General features: G+C 45.4%; 1 protein-coding gene across 1 annotated transcript in view; it reads right to left on the reverse strand.

Moving 5' to 3' along the window:
* Positions 1–8,261: 8,261 nt before the first annotated feature.
* The window catches only part of LOC126547144 (uncharacterized), a 29,361-nt gene continuing 14,377 nt past the window's right edge, over positions 8,262–23,245 (reverse strand). The window contains exons 4-5 of the mRNA XM_050195022.3: positions 9,245–9,374; positions 8,262–8,538 (exon numbers count right to left, since the gene is read on the reverse strand). Coding sequence (XP_050050979.3) covers positions 8,453–8,538; positions 9,245–9,374 — 216 coding nt within the window. The 3' untranslated portion in view covers positions 8,262–8,452. The remainder of the gene's footprint in view (positions 8,539–9,244; positions 9,375–23,245) is intronic.

The raw sequence follows: 23,245 nt of genomic DNA on the forward strand, positions 1-23,245 counted from the left end.
GAACCAATTTACTGCGATTGCCGCAAGCTCACATATGACGCGCCATCTTCCGAAGAAAACCTTCTTTGTGATGCTCAGAACGTCGTCCACTTGCGCTAAACTACTGCCTTTCGTTCCTACAAAATACATGCGCGGGCACCACCAATCTCATACTCTCTGTTGGGCGTAAAAGCTCGCACAAATTACCAAGAGCAAGTGTTGCCCTACAGCTCAGTAGTTTCCATGTTTAAATAAATTTACCATGTTCCCTTCTGAAGTGCACATTGTCGCAAGGACGTGAGTTGCAGCCCCTTTAGTGGTGGTGGGCAAATATTTACTTTAAGCGCGCAAGCGCTTAGATTGTGTCGCTATGCGCGTTTTGGCGAAATTCCTGTGAAACGCCTCTGTAGTGCGTTGAACAAAGGGAAACCGCTGAATATCGCGCGCTTTCCTATAAGCAGGTCAGGGATCACTATGAGCCGACTACATATGTGCAGGCTTAACGTCGTAATTTATAGCTTCATTACGCATAACAGGACCGGGATAACGTAACGTTGCTATTCCAATACTAATCCTCTTCACACTTCCTCGTTGGTCGGTGAGCGGCGCTCTTCGCCTACTATCACTGAGATAGGCCGGCCGCTAACAGGAGGTAATAAGAATAGAATATAATTAAGCGAAAGGAATCTGTACATCATATCGGCCCGGAAATCTGCTCACTCACACTACTTTGCGGGTCAATATGTCGTGCTGTACCATCAGCCGCTTTGCTGGAGTATGGATTGTCTAAAGCATGCAATGGTGGTGATCGGCAGACTACCTTCACCCTGTGGCGAGGGAGAAGATGACTATGGCCTGACTTGGCACGACGACTTCACGACGACTGCGGCCGCCATCGGCGTAACGGAAAAGCCAACCCAGTTTCGAGTTTTTAACTGCTGCCGAAGCAAACGTTTGTAAAATGACTCACTCTCTCCCCACTGCGAGTTTTTCTTTGTGCCACTGGAAAATGTATGAACCTAATTGCTAAGGGTTACGTTTTCTCTTGCAGTAGAGAAAATATAATCGAATCCGCTTTTTACTTTGTGTCACATATATGGGCGTGTAGGTTGAAAGGTCAGGGAGCCGAGTTTCCTTGTATATCCAATCTATTTCAGCCGCATAGCTCGCGCAGTAAGTCTTAAACTAGTATATCGCTTTCCAAAGGGAAGGCCAACTTTTCTTAGTGTGTCAACAAGCATTTCTTGAGGCTGCAGAAGAAGAATGTGTGCCTCTTCGCACGGCGATATGTGATAATGTTATACATAGCTGGCGCCTTGGGCTCCAGCAGGCAGTAAGAAGCAACGCGATATTAGTGACACGCATAAAGAAAACAGGTTGGAGGATACCAAAGTGGGGTTCCTGGGTCGCTATTACCTAAAGCTGTTCCAAATGTTTGTACCGTGACTGTTCACAAATTTTCGGGCCACGCCCACTTGTGTTTCTCGCGAAGTCGCCAGAACGTCCCATCTCTAAATAAGATGCACGCACTGGGTATGCATGGATAGGCAGAACACTAGAAAAGCACTTATTTCCGATTTTACGCTTTGTTGTCATTAGCTCTCTGCTATTGGTGAAAAACATTTCGAGTCGACCGCACTTCTCTTGTCTGTCGCGAAACCGCAAGAACTCACAAGTCAAATTGACGTGCGCGCCATAAAGATGCATTATTATGCCGAACAAAATCGAATATGTTTTTAATAGCCATAGACTGGGCCCCGTTCCAAAAGGAATAGAAGATGGCTGCCCGCCGATCGCTCTGGCACTGGGCGCTTGGCGACAATGGCTAGATTTTTTTGGGTATGATAAAAATTATGTTCGGAACAGAACATGGTGCGACGTTGCAATTTGGGTGAAACCAGACACTTATTTAGATTATGCCCGCGCGCAGCGAAGTTACGTAAAACAGTGTTTGTTACTCTCTTACTGCTCTCATGGTCCCGCACTTGATTGCAGCAAGTAGAATTCGCCTCAATTAAAATACACCTCGGTAGCCGAGACTTCCAATTCAAGACAAGGCCCTCGTAGAGCAGATCAGCTGCTTCCACAGCGGCCACCGTCTTGCGTGCGCTGAACGACAAATATGGGATGCGGAATCGGTGCATATATTGTTGCTGCTTTAATAATAAGAGTACTTGCGTTTAGTTCAATATGTATTCAGAACCGCTTTTGAACTGAAAGGATATAAAATGTTCACCATAGCACACAATTTTTCATTTAATAAACACTTCTGTCGAAAATGACGTTGCTATAAGGCTCCACTATATATATATATATATATATATATATATATATATATATATATATATATATATATATATATATATATATATATATATATTCATCGAAGATAATTATCAAAATACGCGAATAGTTGCGATTCCGCTGAGTGGCCCGTAAATCCCTCAAGCGCAAGGGATGCATTAGAAAGAGCCCGAAGATATTCTGTTTAAGGTGTTGAGCATTTTTTGATGATAAATGAATGAATTTGTTGTGTAATGTGTTTGATCAGTAAAAACAAAGGTCTTCGTGGAGCAATCAATGGTGTCAACTCACTTTTCCCTCTAGATTTCCATACTGAATGTCTGACTGAAACCACGGCTGATCAAGCACACCGCACCGAAAGGGTCTTTAAGGAAGTGCTTTTCGAAGTAATCGCTAGCCCAGCAGTTGGGGGTGGTTGCTGCCATTCCGCTTTGTGGTGTTGGTCGCGGAACTATCTCATCTATAGTGCAGTCGTCGCTGCCACTGCGCACCCCTCTTGGCACGATAATGTTGCCCGTCTTTTCGGCAAGGAGACAACGTCGCTTTGCCAACTCTTCAGTAGAGATTCTTTTTGTCGATTTTCTCAGCGCTCCGTTGCACGCCCGCGGCGATCATCGAAAGGCAACTGCAAGCTAAGGAAGCGGCAACGTACAAGTCGAAGACACCATCCGCTCGATTCTGCCTCTTCTATGTCGCGCCGGCGTGACACCCGCGCAACCCTCCAACCCCGGAGATGCATCGTCGCTCCACTAGGTCAGCGCCACGGAAGCCGCCTCCCGTTCTGCAGACATTCCTCAGCTGTTGAGGTAAGGAAAACGCGTCAGAGCAGGCAATTTCATTCGCTTTGAACCCAAACAAAAGGGGCCGCCTGTAAACGAGGAGAGCCTATGATTGGGCTTTTCAGAAACGGGTTCCCCTCCATACTTACGTCGGCGGTGACATAAATTTGACATAAGGAGGTTGGGATAAAATCAAAATGAAATAGCTTTACGTTATACAGCGCCTCAATTGTAACTCATGTAAATACTGCGGCTATAATAGTAGTCACCACAGACTCAAAAGAACTATGCATAATAAAACAAAAAGTAACTGTCATTAGGTTTAATCCTTGAAGACGTGAACTACAAAGGTACTGTCCACAAAACGACGCTTTCGCTTTGCTACTATCAGAAATTAGGAGAGCACGAACCACACACACACAAAAAAAAAATCACCGATGATTACAATACTTCCTAATGCCAAATTTGAGCGCAGTTCTTTATGTGTTTTCATTTCGCGATATATTGAGGCATCGCACCAATCACCGCACCGACAGGCACAGCCGCGACACGTGGCGGTGTATATAGACCGGCCACACAGTTGCCGCTTCCCCGAAACTGCAGCTTAAGCAATCGTAATCTTGAACTGCAACGCTTGTGGCGAATGCTGTGCGCGAAGGCGAGCTTTTCGATTCTTTTTTTCTTTCTCCTGGACGGCCGGCGTCGCCGCTGCCGAGGATGCATGGACGTGAGCGCCATCTGGGGGTGCTCCAAGGTGGCTTTCACCGCTTTCCTCCTCGCGCTCTCTCCGCTATCGCAGTCGTCTGCTCCTCTCCTCACGCCTTCGCCGTGCTCTCCTCCCCCGCTTTCTGGCTCATGCTAACACTGTAGCCTCCTCCTCCACTTTCCTCCTCACGCTTTCTTCGCTATCACCTTCTTTCAATCCCCGTTGCGCTCTGCGTTCACTCGCTTACGCGGAGGCAGGACCAGGCACGCCGACGCTCAGCGCAAGAACGGCCTCCTAAGAGCTGCGCTCTAAAACGAGGGACGTGCCTAAAGATAGCCCACTATTTAGCCCTGTGTATTGCAATAGGCACTCGGGAAACAATGTAGTTAGTAGCACTGTCTGCCGCTAACGACGGATACGCGTGCACGGCAAAGCATTGCACCTCGAGCGAGACACTTTATTAGACTCGGTGCCAAGCGTAGATCCGAATAAAAATTCAGTGACCAGCTCAAAGTGTTTACAACAGAATTCTCCCCGCTGCGCCTACGCCGCTCGAAAAGCCCGGCTTAGGAAAACTGGAGCGCGGAACGTCTACTCTCCGAGCTACGGCGCGCTTTATCCGCTGTTACTCTGGAGCAGCAGACCGACGCTAAATCCTCGCCGGTGTTCCCGCGCTGCTGCTGTGCCTCAGCGCTGGAAACGACACGTGTGCGGATCATGCTGCTGCTGTTTATCTTTCCCTTTTTTCGCTTTTGGGGCCTAATCTACTTCTCTTACTCGCCTGTCGTCAACGCGATGTCTTATAGAGCGGAGGTGGCGTATGCACACGAAGACATGGCTGAATTAGGGCGGGCTGGTGGCCACTGCGCGCTGCCTGTACTGTGGGCTAAAGAAATGGGCAACTTTCCATGGCAGTGGTTATTTAACTTCATGAGGCCAAGACTTTATTCTTCTGACGTAGTAAAGCGGACATTCTTGTGCGTGGCTTAAACCTTAAACTTGTGCACTGCGTTAATCTACAAACTTGTCATCCTAAAAGCGTTCATCGAAAAAAGGAAGTGAGTCCGCCCCATAAGTCATTATTATTGAGACAACAATGTAGGATAGAGAGAAGGAAAAGGCTTTAATGGAAGCTAGAGCGGTTAGCTTAACCAAACGCCTGTCATGCGACGTGAGGATTGGGGTTAAAAGTGATAGAGAAGAAGAATGATAAAAAACTAGGTAAAATAAAAAGAAAAAATTACAAAAAACATACCCAATAGTGAAAGAAGAAAAAAAGACACTGAGAATAAAAACTCGGACGGAAAGGCTCTACAGGAGATGATTAACGCCTGCAGTAACTCAAGAAAGTCGGAAGTGCCTTGGTTGCGTGCAAGGCACAAGCAGTGCTCCCACGAGAACACAACGGCCATAATGGCATCACCATGGAAGTTTAAAGAACTCTTTCAGTGAGTCCTTGAAGCTGTGAAACCACTCCAAGTACAGATTATGTAAGGCAAGTCCTGACGAACAGTGCAAGCGTGGTACATTTACTACACAGCTGGATATCAGATAACGAGTGAGTAAAGAAAGCAACGTTAAGCAGAAAGCAATACGAGCTTGCATGAACATACCTATGGAGGCCATGAGGCATGCGGAAGACGCTTTTGTCATTAACATTGTGAAGGGACCCGCAGAAACGTTCCGCAACATCCCACAGGGAACGCTGAGGACGCCACGCTGTACCAGACAAGTAGCCGCTGTGTGACGTTGAGTGAAAGGTATAAGAAGGGGTTCCGAAAATCCACTCGGGAAGTTAGAGAAACTCCAACCTCTTTGCCCCTATAATTTATGTATTCAAGGGAAATATGCTTCAGCGATTTCACGGTTGTCGCAGTAGGGAGTTGCAATTCAGACTCAAGAGATTCTACAGTTGTCAAAATTTACTATAGGAACTTGCAGTTTTGCAATGAAGAAAGTGGTCGTGTACGTGACGCTTAGTCGAAGTCGGTCATTTAGATGGTCCCTAAATATACCGACGTAGACATCATGGTACCCTTGACTGGAACTCGGTAACAACAATCTACAATAAATGACACTCAGCTGAAAGTGAAGGCCAATTTCTATTACTTTCCGGAGCACATGACACATCTCCAATCGTCATGCCCCTCCTTTAATGAAAAACACCTATAAAGCTCATCTGATGGTGGTCCTTCCGCGCAGCCTTATCCGCTTTCTCATTACTTCTAATGCCGCGGTTTGTCTCTCTAAAAACTGAACTGCACAATCATCTCCAGCATCAATTAAATACTATTTTCCTTTCTTTCTCTGTACAACACAAATGAAAGAGGAACTGTTTTCAGCTGACTAGCACAACGTATCGCCTGAGAACCATACGTCCAACTGTATACAAACGCGTCTCCAGTTACCTTGATGACTGAGTCAGTGATAATTGAGGGCGACCAGACTTCATGTAATCTTCAAATAAATTACCACTCTCACGTGCTTCCTGCATTGTTAATGTTTTTATTGACATGTGCAATGGTTATTCTTTACTCGCACAAGCTGGCGTGTTGTCTCTTAAATTGTACGCTATATAGGGAGATAAACATGCGGAATATTCACAAAGGCGCGAATGCGAGATCTGCGCAACACAAAATTCTTCGAGTATTGCGGGCACACATACTGCTTCCTCGTATACTGCGACAATAGTTATTGCGACACTTCCCGCGTTCCTCTAACTGCCTCCACAAGTATCATCATAAAAGTTGGCAGTTTTCCGTTTTGCAGTTTTCGGGATGATGTAGCTTCCGTTTCGCTTCCAAGTTCATTGAGCCATTTCCGACTAATACTACACAAAGTTTTTTTTTTTTTTTGCCAGACAATAATCAGGCGCAGTAGCACACAAGAAAAACAGTAGAAAGTAGGTAAGGAGTAAAATGGCTGGTTTTAGAAATATTCCTTGGTTCGTAACGACGTAGTAGTATTTCGTAACATAGTATTAGTACTGTAGTTTGTAGCTAAGCCCGACAAAGCTCCACATTTTGTTGAACTAATGCCGACAAAAGCAGTCAAATGGTAAAACTGTGCAGCCTGATGCCCCTTAATTGTTAAATTCGTAATAGTTAGGAAGTCTTTCTGTATTAGGGATAGCCCTCACGTACATCAAAATGGATATTGGCAGAGTGCCTTGGCGGATTGCCTTGTTGGACATCGGCCTCTTATCACAAAATGACGCTGAAAGAAAAAAGAAACAAGAAATTCTTGTTTCTTTGTGGAGCTCGGATTCATTAGTTTTTTTGGTTGTGAGCCAGGGGCCGAACTCACAAAGCTTTTCGTTCGTAACTGGTCTCTGCCATTGCCTGGCGGCCTTCGCTAATTGTAAATCCAGCATCAGGATTGGCAGAATTTGTTTCGTGCCAACAATTCTAGCGTAAGAGATTTTTGTGAATACTATAGGCCCAGCTGTTCTACCGCTGTACCGCAGCACTTCCGTTGAAGTGACAGGATAGTAGGAGAATATTATCCAAGTCGATGCAAGTGTGGTGAGGCAATTCAACGCGCCACTTTGTGCGTGTTTCGTGGAGGACTAGAGCCTGGAGATGCATGCACCGGAACGGTATGCGCTTCAATGAAAGGGCAGATTTCTTTGTGTGCGCATTGGCAATGAACGAGAAACCCATGTAAGAGGGAATATCACTGCATTAGTGGTTTCGACATGTCGTGATATGATGTCAACACTTTGTAAACCTCATAGACGGACGTGAAGTCGGCAAACGCATTTTCCGAGAAAATGCTGATCGTCCTTGGATATCGCAATGATATCTCGTTTCTTCTAAAAAGCGAAAAGTCTCGCAGTTACATTAACTGCTGTTTGGAAAGAGATACTCAAGTGGGGGATCAAGATCTCAGCGCGAGTTCTATGACTCGGAGCATCTAGATCCGTACCGAGGAACGTCTGATACCTTTCGCCTTGCTACATCAGGCTCCACTAGGTGGTGTCCTAATGTCAGAGTACGAGATGACCGCGCTGCAATTTTAGGCGCAGGTATCGGAGACCATTCGTTGCCGGTGCTTATGTACTCTAGCCTTCACCGCCACATATGTACTGCGGAGGGAAAAGACCAAGCGATGAGAGAAATGTTTGAAGCGCTTTCTTTCTATGCGCAAAAACCACTACAAATGTGTAAGCACTCCGTCAGTGGCATTGTCACAAAAAGATTTGCAGTACTTGAATGAATGCTATCGCGCGCGTGTGGTGGTATTCTTATTTAGCAGACTTTCTTATGACGTAGATATCTCTTCTATTTAGATATTGGACACAATGGTCTTTTTCCACCTCGCTTGTGCACAAATGTTTGTCTATGCGCACACATTTGCGACAATGCGATCAAGGTCAGTTGATGTACCGCCCATATCGCTTGTTTCTTTGTGTACGTGTTTACTTCAATTTTCCACTGTGAATATCAATGGGAGCACCTTTCCGCCCCTTTCAATTTTTATAATGCCGGCCCGCCATCCGAAAGATTATGTATTTCAAGAAGGGCGTTCAGAAGAGGTAGCTCATAAAGGAAAGGAATTTCCCACAGCAATGATAGACACCTAAGGTGCAGATTATGCTTCCCATTTTGACCTCCCAGATTCTCTTTATTCGAATGAATATTTACTAGGCCACAAAGAAGCAGAAGAGGATACGGTGATCACATTAGTCGTACTCCGAACCGATCGCGATGCTTAGTTCATTGCCGATAATCTCTGTCTTGTGGTACCACAGGTTGGAATCCACAACAACTGAAAGAGAGAGAGAGAGAGCAAGAAATGGAAAAAGGAAACTACAGGCACCATAAAACGGCTATATGGCATAAACACAAATGTTTTTCTACCCGAATTCACACCGTGTAATACTGTTCTGCATTCCAAAACACATGTTTTGGGAATACCGGACTGCACAATCCAAAGGAAAAGAAAGAACTTGAGGTTTCTTTTGATCAAGGTGTACAGCTTGTAAAAGAGAACGTTCTGCGTCTATTTCGCTCATCGGGTTCCATGGTGAACTTCTCAAATTTCGGCTGCATATTCAAGCAGTGAAGTTATTTCAGTTCTTAGCGGCAGCGCCATTCAAAAAAAAAAAAGAAAGAATAGGTTTCGTTTGCGGTACATTGTGCGTACAGAATATCACGATTTGTAATGATTTTCCTGTTTTTTATCGCATTTATCAATGTCGTCTTTGTTAACACTGCGCATAACCATGTATTTAACACTAATTTGTGCCCCATGAATGGAAAGAGCATTGGCCTTTAATCCAAGCATACAGGCATCAAAAAGTTGACACGATCATTCTTCAAACTGCGGATTTAGTTCTGCTCAGTAGACATAGCGCAAATGGAGCCCAAGTAAAAGCTTGTGCCTCTGAAAGAAGCTCTATATTTGTATAAAAGCGCAGGCAGGCACAACGCAAAATACCAAATTCACAAACGACAAAGGTGAAAGGGCTCACATATTTCACCCGGATGTACGATTACTTGGAGCTCGTGGCATGTCGAATAACACTCCGGGACGGGCTTCAGGGTCCAGAGTTTTTTGCCCTTAATCTGCGCTTGCCAAGACGGTTTGCCGACATGATCGATCTTCACGGAGCACAGAGGCGAGGTGAACCGGAAAGAGAAGAGGAAACGATGAAAATGCTTGCAAAAGCGCAAATGTTTCTCAAAAAGACAAGCTTTCTTATAATTAATTGAGCTACTGCTCAAGAGAAAATTGACATATAGGTCTACCCTATCTACGTACATGATTGTGCAAGAATGTTTCCCATCGCAAGTGCTCGTAGGTATATAGGGATGACGAAGGGGGTAAAAGCAGCGCGAAGGACAGCACGAAAGGAGAGACGACGCACACAGCGCTATGAGCGGCGTACACAACCGACGTACACAAGTTGCGGTTCTTGGACATGTAACTGAACTCTAGGTTAGACCAAGTGTGCTGGCCTATGAACCTCGGTCGTGCAAAAGCATTTTATCTTATTCATCCACCCATTCAAGTCTCGTTAAACGAAGCATCACTCATTCGTATCTGAAGGCAGCCATGAACCGATCTTGTCATCGTTAAATCTTTCTACGCCAAGAGCAGGGACTACAGCATACTGGCTATCCGACACCGTTGTCAACCTCCACAGCGGAATGGTTATTAGCCACTATGAGACAGCAAAAAGACAGTGAGGACAGTAATAATTCAAACCATGACTATTCTAGTTAGGCCGCGATCCCCACAACATTTCCTATAGGCCAAAAAAGATTGCAGAAAAAAATTGAATAAATGTTGTATCCACTGCACGCAATAAATATTTCGCTCTTTGTTGTAGAATGAACAAAGAAGGTACAAAAAAGCGCGAATGTGACAAGAAACATGCACGATCTATTACTGACTGCACATGCAAAGGCATACGTAAGGTACTGTTTTTATGCAGGCGCTGCTACATAGGGCAAACTGGCCGATGTACTAATAATCGTTTACGAGAACACGCTTACTCGCTCAGAGACTCAGTCTCAATTCACCTGGCAGACCACTGCAGAAACTGGAGCTGCACACCATAATTTGAAAAAGTGTACGCTCCTGAGACGCTACTCAGAGTGACGTGCTCGAGAAATACATGAAGCTTTCCTAATACACGAACATGATGTGATTCATGTTTAAGCGCGCTCTCTGTGTCCCTACATTGCTATGAAATATATATTGTCGCAATGTCAAGAACAGGGGTCGTAGGTAACTATTCAGGAGGAACAGGGGCAGGTCGCCTTTTTAATAAAGAGCGCAACTGCGACTTCTTCATTGCGCCTTGACAAAAACGCTCATGCATACTCGCGTTGTCCTCTTCTTCATCGCAGTACAGGCGATGAAGAAGAATACATATATATATATATATATATATGTATATATATATATGACAAATGGCCACGTCCTCTGCTATAGAGGTCTTCTAGATAAGAAGCAATACGGGGTAGGATTCCTAATCCATAAGGACATAGCGGGCAACATTCACGAATTCGACAGCATGAATGGGAGGGTAGCAGTCGTTGTAATAAAGCTGAATAGGAGGTATAGAATAAAGATAGTACAAACTTGCGCTCCAACCTCCAGTGACGTTGATGAAGAAATAGAACACTTTTATGCAGATGTTCAATTAGCGATGCGAAAAGTGCACACTCAGTACACTGTAGTCATGGGTGATTTCAATGTATGCTGGTGAACAAGCAATTGGCAACTACAGCGTCGATTCTAGGAACGCAAGAGGAGAGATGCTGGCAGAGAGAAAGAGTGAAATTGGCCAAGAACAGGCCAACCTAAACGCAGTAAGGGTAAAAGAAGACCAATTCAGGTTCGCACTTGCAAACAAATATGCAGCCTTAGAACAGAAAGATGAAGATGACATAGAGATAATGAATGAAACCGTAACTAGGGTGACTTCAGAGGCAGCAATTCAAGTGGGAGGTAAGGCACCAAGGCCACCAGTAGGTAAGCTTTCCCAAGTAATAAAGGACTTAATAAAGAATGAAAGAATGAAAGTGCCCAACTCAAGAGATCATATAGAATTCGCGGAACTGTCAAAACTAATCAACAAGGAGAAAATAAGGGATATTCAAAATTATAACGTGAGAAAGACTGAGGAAGCAGTAAAAAATGGACGCAGCCTGAAATCAGTGAGAACGAAACTTGGCATCGGCCAAACCAAGATGTATGCACTGAAAGATAAGCAGGGTAGTATCATCAGCAATCTAGAAGATATAGTAAAGGCAGCGGAAGAATTCTATACTGACCTGCACCGTACCCAAAGCAGCCATGATACCTCCATTCGAAGTAGTAATGAGCAGGTTACAGAGGCTCCTTCTATAACTAGCGAAAAAGTTAGAAGCGTCTTGCAAGACATTAAACGGGGAAAAGCGGCAAAAGAAGTTGGACTACCAGTCGATCTAATCAAAGATGTAGGAGACATAATGCTTGAAAAACTGGCGGCCCTTTATAGGAACTGTCTATCGACTTCAAGGCTACGAGAGAACTGGAAGAATGCCAAAATTATACTAATCCACAAAAAGGGAGACGTTAAAGAATTGAAAAATAGTAGGCCCATTAGCTTATTCCCAGTATTATATAAAATATTCAACAAGAAATCTTCCAGTAGAATAAGGGCAACACTGGACTTTAGTCAACCAAGGGAACAGACAGGTTTCAGGAAGGGATACTCGACAATGGATCAAGTGATGACACCATCAATCAGGTAATCCAGAAATCCGCGGAGTACAATCAGCCTCTCTCTATGGCTTTCATAGATTACGAAAAGGCTTTTGATTCAGTAGAGATACCAGTATTGATAGAGGCATCACGCGAACAAGTATTACAGGACGCTTACGTAAATATCTTGCAAGGTATCTACACAGATTTCACAGTTACCTTAATTTCCCACAAATAGGAAGATACCTATAAAGAAAGGTGTCAGACAAGGATACACAATCTCTCCAATGCTATTCACTGCGTGGTTAGAAGAAGTATTCAATCTATCAAACTGGGAAGGCTTAGTAGTAAGGATCAACGACGAATATCTCAGCAACCTTCGATTTGCAAATGACATTCTCCTGTTCAGCAACACTGGGGACGAGTTACAACAAATGATTTAGGACGTTAACACAGAGAGTATAAGCGGGGGTTTGAAGATTAATATGTAGAAGACAAAGATAGTGATCAATAGACGGGCAAGGGACCAAGAGTTCAGGACCGCCAGTCAGCCTCTACAGTCTGTGAAGGACATCATTTGCCTAGGTCAATTACTCACAGGGGAGCCTGATCACGAGAACGAAATTTGCAGATGAATAAAAATAGGTTGGAATGCATTCGGCAGACATTTTCAGATCCTGACTGGAAGCTTACCATAATCATTAAAAGAAAGGTGTACAATCAATGCATCCTACTGGGGCTGATATATGGGGCAAAAACTTAGAGACTGACAAAGAAGCTCGAAAACAAGATAATGACGACGCAAAGAGCGATGGAACGAAGATTGTTAGGCATAACGTTAAGATACAAGAAGTTAGCAGTGTGGATCAGAGAGCAAACAGGGACAGCCGATATTCCAATTGATATTAAGAGAAAGAAATGGAGGAGCTGGGCAGGTCATGTAATGCTTAGGTTAGATAACCGGCGGACCATTAGGGTTCCAGAATGGGTGCCAAGAGAAAGGAAGCGCAGTTGAGGACGGCAGAAGACTAGGTAGGGTGATGAAATTAGGAAATTTGCAGGCGCTAGCTGGAATCGATTGGCGCAGGGCAGGGGTAAATGGAGATCGTAGGGAGAGGCCTTCGTCCTGCAGTGGACATAAAATAGGCTGATATATATATAAGCAGCGCTGTGCACGTCGTCTCTGCTTTCGGCCTGTCCTTCGCGCTGTTTTCACCCCCTTTGTCATGGACCAACCAGCTCAATTCAGCACGATCGCGGGGATGACATTTGCTGTACATAAATGATACATCGATATTTTAGATGGTATAATCAACCGAAGCCAACATGCCCCGTACAAGGCACGCAATATAGTTTAGTGTAAGGGTGTAAGAAAATTTCATTACTTGTTACGAAAACACAAAGTGAATATTACGTCCTTGCAAGTAATGGAATACCTTAGCTCCGCATATTGTTTTGAAGGAATGACTGTAACACTGGGAAATGCGATTATCGATAATATATGCTCCTTATGTACACGGTACTAGATGACAGGACCTGTTTAAAAACGTTTACGCCTGCTGCGGGAACTTGCGGTTACGAAATTGCGTTTCAGTGGTTTCCCAGTCATACTGAAATATTTTGAAATTAACCAACGGACGAATTAGCGAAACTTGTGTACAAACAAGTTCAGTCCTGACGTTAAAAAACATAGCACATAGACTCCAAGTGACAACATGCTCGGGGGTATGGTTCGATGAATGGGTGGAAAGACCCATACTTTATACCGTAGACCCTGAATGAAGTTCTATGGATATGTGAAGTCACCACGAAGTGTGCGAACCTTACTTGGCCATTTTCGTCTTACTTTTGCCTACAATAAGCACACTCCCTTTAAAGGAGTGTCTGTAAGCTGCACAGCGTGTGCGTGTGAAACAGCGGAAGAGGACATAGTCCACGTGTTGCTGAACTGTCGCCTGTATGTGCAGGAAAGGCTACAAATTTAGGGCGCTGCAAGAAAATCAACTGCCACTTGGGAGAACACTTGGACCATGCATGGCCGGTTAGTGGCGTTGAAGGGAGAGCTTTCATAACAATGAAAGACTCTTTTAATAGTTCTGACACGTGTTCGAAATATTAGGGACGATTTCATGCCCCTGTCCAGTCACTAGCTCTCGTTTGTTGTTGTTCCATTTTGTTTCTTTCTTGTGTTAGCATTGGCAAGTGCTAAAATATCTTCTTTCTTATTATTTTTCATTTTTATATATTTATTTCTTTACGAAAAGGTACACTTTTTCTATAAGTGATAAAGAGCCGCCGCTGCCGCACTGCTTCCAACATCGCGAGTTGGACCCCATTTAATCCTACCCACCTGTTGCGCATAACCAGTACAAGCTAAATCTCATTTGTCCGCTCTATAAAACAAATTTGGCAAATGAAATTTGAACACTGTGATGAGCATGAGTGCTGGAGAACAGTATTTTTGTGTGCTTAGAAGCAACAGACTTCCACGGTGGGAAATGAATTCGCCTAGCCTCGAAATTGCCTGCTGCGTATGAAGTTCTGCACAAAAAAAAAAAAAAAAAAATAAAAAAAAAATAAAGGCACTGTTTATATATATATATATATATATATATATATATATAGAAAGCGAGAAAATGCGAATAACCTGGAGTTTATTTTGATTACAACGTAAGCAATGAAAGGGAGAACAGATTTTTCATCGCCAGGCAGGTTCAGAAGTTGAAGGGATGTCGCTTCTAAAAAGAAAGAAGGGGGGGGGGGGGGGGGCGTATTGACAAAAACCTCTCGCGCTGGAAGCGCCCGTAAGAACGATTTCCAGCAAATCCTGATACTGGGCATATTATTAGCGAAGGCGGCCAGTCAATAGAAGATATCAGTTACAAGAACGAACCTTTATGCATTCGACCCCAGTATATTTCCGGAGCCTGGGCACGCTGCTTGGATTTCAAATTTGCTATTGCCACATGCACAGTGCACACGACCAACACAGCGTTGTACTGTTTTAATGACTTCAAGCAGAAGCTGGGCTGATATTTGACTTTTTCACAGAAACCACATTGCTGTAAACTTTCGACCCTGCCAGTCCAACGGGTGGTACACTGTATGTTATGAGCCTACGAGCGATGCCGTACTTTAATTCGGACTACCTTGGGTTCTTTACTCCAGAATCACGTACAACTTTACTTGCGCTTCTGGTCTGCAATTGATCCTGTGATTTTGTGCTCAGAAAAAGAAAACCCCAGTGCTGAGCCCCTGCGAATAGTATTGATTGATTGACGGGGTTAACGTCCTAAGGCAACGCTGAGGCTATGAGAGACGCGGCAGTGGAGGGCTTCAGATTAATTTTGACCACCTGGATTCTTTAACGTGCACCTTAACGTAAGTACACTAGTGTTTTTACATTTCTTTCCCAATGAAATCCGACCACCGCAGTCGGCAATCGAACCCGCGACCTCGTGGCCAGCAGCAGAACGCCACCACCACCGAGCTACTGAGGCGGGCCCCTGTTAGTAGCACCTAGAAGGCTTAAAAGAAAGCCATAAGTAAAAATATCACTGACGATTACGATACTCCCTAATGCTAAATTTGAGCGCAGCTCTATACGTGTTTTCATTTCGCAATATATTGAGGCAAATAATTTGAGAGATCGTCGAAAATCTGAACTGCGGGTGAAGCGCGTCGGCTTTTATACATGACTCGTCGAAGGTTCCAGTGCAATCGCTGGTGCCGCGCGGCTTCCAGAAAGTATACACAGTTCACGTCGCGCATACAATCAGGTCACAAAACAATCGCAAACCATGGCAATCCAAGCAAGCGCGAACGAGAGCTGACGCGAGCAGACGATAGTACGAAACGAACGGTCCGGCTGACACCAGATACGAGTACGCATCGAGAGGTCGGGTGGGTCCGCATGACAACATCTTGCCGCGCGCACGTCACTGAAGGAGCTACTTTCCTTGGTCTCTGCCGTCTGTGGCTCGTGTCTTTCATCTCCCGCTCCGCGTTCGCTCTTTCATCTTTCGCTGTGCTCGTTCGCTCGGATACGCCGCCTCCGTTGATGCCTGCGCTCTAAAGCAGACAATGCAAGACTGATTTACCTGTGCTTGTAACGATGCAAGAAAATGCCTGCCTGAAACTAATTTTCCTGGCCGGGCACTATCCGTGTAAATCATGTAAAAAACAGTTAATGAAAAGCAATCACTCGAGACCTTGGTGCTATTTTAGCGATACGGATATTTTACTGCTGAAGCTTTCTCGTCGAAATGAGATGAAGCAAAGCGGTGAATTGACGTCCAATTCATTACTTGCTAAGGCATATTGCTGAAGCTATGGCAGGACGAGAGAGAGAGAGAGAGAGAGCGGAGTGGTTATGTACGACTGAAGAGAAGTCGACAGCCAAGAAAGGCGATCACTCCAGCCTTTTGAAGGAATTAGCGCAACGTCATACCTTTGTATAAATGGGAGGAGATGATGATGACTAGTAGTGATGTTTTCACTATCTGTATCGACTTTGAGTTCGCATGCTATCACGGAAGAAGGAACGAAGAAGGCGAAAGGAAGAAATAAAGATATGAAAGAAAAAAACAATCAAGGGTAGCTCCTGTTTGATGCAGTGTAGACTGCAAAGGATTTGAAGGGGTCTAAATGCGAAATAATTAGGTATTCGTAAGGTGCAAACGCAAATGGAAGTCCGAAATAATAGTTCTTTGCGATAGCAAAGTGTTGATCGAATATGTATTGTGGAACTCAATCAAATTCGGCTTCATATTTTAGAATTCTCACCATGATTCCCCTGTGCACACTTGGCTATTATAGTAGTTCGTTCTTCCTTTTTTATAGGAGATGAAGCAGCGAAGGTGGGAGGCGGACACGCAGTAGCGGCGGCGCAGTAGAGCAGACGGAGTGAGAAAGCACATTCCTTTTAATTAAAATAAGTGGAAGTACATATGCTCCACTGCAAGTGACAAGTCCACAGTACCGTCTGTTACTCCTATTTTTCATACTCTTCCTTTATCCGGCCCTACGAACTCGATCAATTGGATCGATATGATTTCGGCAGGGTGCTTTCCGGCACCTGCCAAGCATCGACTTCGCAAATATCCCACAAGTTTGTCAGTGTTTGGCATACTGGGGTGTTTGCGAAAAAAGAATTCTGTAAAGGAAGTATCGAAATAAAGCTTTCATGTGCCGAGTTCCACAGTTCTTAAACAACAATAGCGGCGAAAACAACACTTCAACTTTTCGCACATGTTCTGGAGTGGCCGTTGTTTTGATTTTAACCTTCCAGTAATGGTGAGTGTAAGTTCATTTTTCTCCACAGTGGTCGCTTTTATTTATTGTTGTTTCAACAGTGTACGTAAAAATATTTTGAGAAATTATTGCAGTTGGAGTTTTCGCTCAGGCTAGAACACCTAGTCGATTTTAGCCAGGTCCCCCGCAGAAAATTCACTGGTGATTTGACATCCTACTACTTTAAAACAGCTTGTCTAAAACGCTGCATACTTTATTATAGTCAGTGACAGTGAGAAATGCTGCAAAAGCTGCTTCCAGAAAAAAAGTATGCAGTGCCTGCTTTCCATTCTTCCACGCCCCCAGAAAGTAGCCACTCATAAATCCCGCAAGTACTACATGAAGGCGCCCTAGTGATTCAAGTGATTCAGCAACAGACCCATACGGTGCTATCGCGCTCCACATATACGAAAAGCCGCCATCGGCAAGTGTGGTAGCGAGGAAGACAGCTCCAAGCGTAAACAAAAGCTAGGTATTGCGGAAACACTGAAGAAAAAATGAAGAAGGGCTAGCCTAATGTTCAGAGAACCTCCTCGCGCACAACTTAGAAGGTGCAGCGCAAAGGCTGCGTCTAATCTTCCTATAGACAAGTATATCCTTTGTATCACACGATCACCATCTTCACACCCAGGTTACAGGACACGCGCGTGCCTGAACAAAGCTTAGGCGGAAACGTGCATATAGTAAGGAATGGACGAGGTGATTCGCTGGCGCATGTATTCGCGCTGCCTCTGGGGAGAGCTTGTCGCTGCATTCTTCCCCTGTTGATGGCTATCGGAATACCTGGTACAGCACGAGCCGGCTATGGCACTAGTTCAATCTGCAGGCATAGGCGAGCTTGGCGTTCAGTGAGAAGCTGACCAAGCGCCTTTATTCGAGTACGAGGAAGGTAGTGGAAGCTTTGCAGCCGTGAAGCTTCAAAAGCTTCAAAAATGCAGAAAAAAGTTAATGAGAGCAGCATTCCGGGCAAGTTGGTAATCCCTTACTTAAATGATATTGCGCGACAAAAGAACGACACGGACGTGAGAAAAGACGACACACCAAGCGCAAACTTTCAACTAAGTTTATTGTGCCACTGCGTCGGTTTTATACATGGCAGGCAGCGTAGATCGCGCATGCGCTTACAAGGAAATGAACTGCGAATTCATGTAACATGGTTACGAGTCATGTGATGCCGCGTCCAAGAAACTTAATTCTTTTTCTGTGAGAGCCAGAGACGGGAAGCTAACACACGTGTCACGCAATTTCGCGATCATCTGCGCTTCAGATATTTCCCGGATGAGCTGCGTGCTGCCACGGGAAACAATCGTGCATTGATCCTCAAGAGGCTTGCATCCACCACCACCAAGCGCGACTCTACAGGCAGTACCTTTCGGTACAACTTCAGAGCGGTGCAGGGCGCTTCACAGCTAATGGTCTGCATCGCGAGTACTTTCGGTTGGCGGACCAGACAACTGAATTCCTATGGCAGCAACAACTACGTAGACTCCGAGAACAGCAGCCACAAAAGAAGCGGTCGGCCCCGCAGAACCTCGTCCATATTCCAGAGTCTGTCGCTTTGCCTGAAAAGATTCGAGAGGTCCTATCTCTCGGGCTGAAGTTTGCCGTCCAAACCAAAAGGCCCCCCAGAGAACTTTTGTCCTACGTTCGAGATGTCTGAAGGCTTGTCCCAGACCGCGAGGTAGGCCGTATCGTATCGGAAGGTGTCGATGTACTACAAAGGTGCAAGCAACCGAACGCGAGGATTTCGGTGACTCGGGTGGCCTCTTCACTCGTGGACAATTCGCTGTGTGTAATTCCTGCCGATAAAGAAGGGGGTTTTTCTGTGTTACCTGCTGAAGACTTTAACGCCAAGGCTCTAGAAGCCATCAGAGCCACGTTTAACTGTCATAGGGAGGTGTCGCTGGCCAAGGTAAAGGCTGTGGCAAAGCGCATGTGCAACAGACTTAATCATCTCAACAAGAGACGGTGAACCATTCTCTTCGTTAAGCGTTGAAAGCAATTCGGTGTGTTTTTCACTCTGAGAAGACGTTCTCGATATGAGCGTTGTTATTTTGTGTAAATGCACACACTGCAGTGATAACTTGCCGCAAATCATAATAGTTCGTCGAATGAATAAGTGCTTTGGAAGCCCGCTCAGTGGAACGCCAGCGGCATTCGATATATCAGGGCACACTTCAGGAATCTCGTTTCGCAGTGTAGCTGTACTGGGCAATTGTCAAACTACATCACCTACACATCATCATGCACTTTGATTCATAGCAGAGCTTTATGTATCAAGCGCTACGTCCCTTATTGCCTTGCGTTCTTCACCCATTCCCGTATGCTGAAGTTCGTAGCCTGCAAAATTCAATTCAAGAAGTTGTTGACACCGTAAGTTGCCCTAAAGTAAAAGCTACATCAGGAATCACAAATCTGTCCTTCGTGCATTTATTTGAAAGATCATGAGGACCAGTCCTGACTTGTGGTCATTTGATCACCTTAGAGAATAGCCGAACGGATTCTCGAGAAGGGTATTTGGAAAAAAAAATCACCACCCAAGCACTGCGTAATGCTTAACCAGCGAAGCTGAAACGTGCGACCCCGATGTTTATCATGGGGTTAATCCCGACGGTTCATTAAACGTCGGCTTGGTAGTCTGCCGGATCTTCGATACGCCGTTGCTGCTTGTGCCCGGGCTGCAGCATCGGCACGGCGTAGACGAGCTCGTTCGCGGGTCTGCTGGCAGCGTTGCTGACCTAAAGCTTCGTGCTCCTCAGGAGTACGTATGACGTGCGGCCTACCCATTTCGGAGCCTGATTGAAGCTACTGCGTGCGCACTCGGCTGCGACAGATAGCAATGACGTCACTGCTGGCGCAGCTGATCCAACACCATCTAGATAACACAAGGCCTTTTCCCTCCGATACATGACGTCATGTTACCTGGCCCGTCTGCCATAGAATCTAATGGGGATGCTCCAGAGTTGGCAACAGGGATTTTGACGTCACCGCTTTCATCACGCCAGCCTTGTGAATGCACTCTAAGAAGAGTTTACACCCTTTGGAGTGCCCCTTCTGCCACACAACGATAATCGTCATCTGCCTTGATGCGTTTCCTTGCTTTAACGCTGCGAGCCCGGTACTTTCCAGTAACGAACGGCATGCGCGTTATCAGCATGATAGCATTCCCGACAGGAAAGTAGCGGGCGCGGCGTTTTCAAGAAAGGAAACGCATCAAGGCAGATGACGATTATCGTTGTGTGGCAGAAGGGGGACGCCCAAGGGTGTAAACTGTTCTTAGAGTGTGGAAATTTCGGGCCAGATTGCATGACGTTATGGGCGGGAGTAAACAGGCCGTGTGCCATCTAGGTGGTGTTGGCTAATTGCGTGCCTTTTTTTTTCTCTCTTTTTTTTCCGCTCATGCGCATGGGGTTGCGCCGGTGGAGTTTTCAGCGTACAGGCGACCGACCGACGGACGGACGGATGGACGGACGGAAGGACGGACGAACGAATCGGCTAGACATATACCACTTCACTATTAAGAAACCCGTAGACACCTAAGCACTTCTGATGATTTGTGAATGCGAAAGCATTAATGTCCAAATGAGCGCCGCTGAGCAGTCCTTCGAATTATGAACTCCTCGCAGGCAAGCCAACGCGTTGAGACGCTGGCCCAACGCCTCCTAGATAACACAAATCCGGTACACTTCGATCCGTAACGTCATGCTACCTTGCCCGGCTGCCATAGAATCTATTGGAAGGATCCCGAGTGAGCCGCGGTGATTGTGACGTCCCCGCTATCGTCACACCGGGCTTGGCAATGGGGATTTCTGTCCAAGCATCATGATGCGATAAAGTAGAGCGCACAGGCCGGCTATCTAAGAGGCGCTGGTTTAGCCCAGTGGGTAAGGCAATCGGCTTCTTAGCGTGCTGCGTTGGTTCGAAACTCACTGCCGCCAACGCTGTTCCTTTGGAATTTATTCGGTTTTTTAAACGTTAATTTATTTATATCGATTACCGAGGCGAAGTTAGAACGCAGGCAAGGAACGCGCGGATAACACAGGCTAGTAAGAGCGAGGGTGACGTGCCGCCATGGCGATGCGATCTCCCCTCACTCAACACATGGCGCCCCAGCGCACCAGCAGGTGTTCCCTTTCGCCCGCTCTGCTCCATCGAGGCGCACACGTGACGTGGCGTCGCAGCCAATGGGAATTTAGGTGTCGTTTCGCTGCTACAGACGCCGGTTTTTTTACTCAATGCGCCATTTGAAGCTTTCGCATCAATATACAGCGTTTAAGCTAAGTTGGGCCAACTATTAAAAAAAACGAAACATAGGCACTACGGGTGTCTATTTGCCACATAGGCACTACGGGTGTCTATTTGCCGCAGTATTGCTCTGTGCCATATGGAGAACGTGATGATATTATTTTCACTCCGCCAAGCTGGGTAATTAACGAAGATTGCTTAATTCACTGTTTAAATATTAGCACTAGCGAAAGTTCGTCAATAGAAAAGTTGTAGCGCTTGTTCAGAAACATTAGTTTATTTCGTCTATGCTAAGATAACTGCCCAGTTTAATTTTTTTCTAGCCTTTATTTAAAGTGCGCGAAATTGAAAAAAAAAATACCACGTGACTAGCGGCTAAAGCGCCGCACTTTTAGTGCCCTCAAATGTAAGTTGTAGGAACTGGCAAAAGCTGCTCCGTGCACAGCGATCGATTGAACAGGCTGCCTGTGACTGCGGTGTGCGTTAAGTGACAAAAGGGGCGTGCCGTTTTAAGAAGGTCTTCAACAAAAAAGTAGCCGCCACGTTCGAATGTGATATGGGGACGGAGGCAGCATTTGGGCTAGCGCAGGCATTTTTTTTTCTTTTCTTTTCGGACCAATAAAGAAAGAGGATGGAGGGGGCGAGAATGACAGTGTGATGAAAGACGGAGATAAAAGCCAGGCTACCTCCGGTCCATCGCAGTCACCGACAGCCTGTTCAATCGATCTCAGTGCGCGGAGCAGTCTTTGCTAATTCGTTCAACTTACGTTTGATGGCACTAAAAACGCGGCGCGTTAGCCGGCAGTGACGTGGTATTTTTTAAATTTCGTGAACTGTAAACAAAGGCTGAAAAAAAAACTAAACAGGACAGTTATCTTACCATAGATGAAGTAATTCGATGTTTCCGAACAAGCGCTACAATTTTTGTATTGAAGGTCTTCCGCTAGCGTTAATATTTAAAAAGTTATTAAGCAATCTTTATTAGTTAGCAAGCTTGGCGGACTGAAAAAAATATCACGACGCGCTCCATATGGCTCAGAACAATACTGCGGCAATTCGACATAGGTAGCGCCTACGTTTCTTTTTTTAGCACTTGGCCCAAGTTAGCTGAAACACCCTGTAGAGAGATATGGCAGTGTGGTGATCAGTGACAGTTCTGCCACACATTTACGAGGGCTAGACTACGCCAGTTGTCTCCTCTGCCCCTTGTGCGCTGTGCCAGTTGGCGCATAGATTATGAGACATGGGCCGTGACTTTGCAGCGATGCCTTCTGCGATGGTATTCCTTTCGCCGCTCCCTCATTGGTCAGAGCGACGCTGCACCTACGTTATCCATGGGATCAGCTGACCGTGAACGGTGGATGACAGGAGTGGCATAAAATCGAGCAGGAGGCATCGCCATGAAATCACGGGCATGTTTTAGTGACCGCTAATTCATTCTCATTGAGCACCTTGAATTACATGTGGCAAGAAGAGTTACTGGGTTTCTTCAACGAACTTATTCGCACCCTTTTTCGCGAATGAAATTCTTCAAAACTGGAAGGTGTAGAACGCTTGGAGGTCTCTATGTCATCTGGAGTCACCACCAACTCCTGTGCTACGTCAGAAACATACTTAAAATACCTCAGGAAAAGACATCCAATATCGTTGACATCTTCAACAAGTTGTAGGAGAAAGTACTTGCACGTGTCCGAGGATTGCTAACGCTGTACCCCTTGAAAAACGCCGCTGTCGCTTG

The sequence above is a fragment of the Dermacentor andersoni genome, chromosome 1, assembly GCF_023375885.2.
Source record: "Dermacentor andersoni chromosome 1, qqDerAnde1_hic_scaffold, whole genome shotgun sequence".
Lineage (NCBI taxonomy): Eukaryota > Metazoa > Arthropoda > Arachnida > Ixodida > Ixodidae > Dermacentor > Dermacentor andersoni.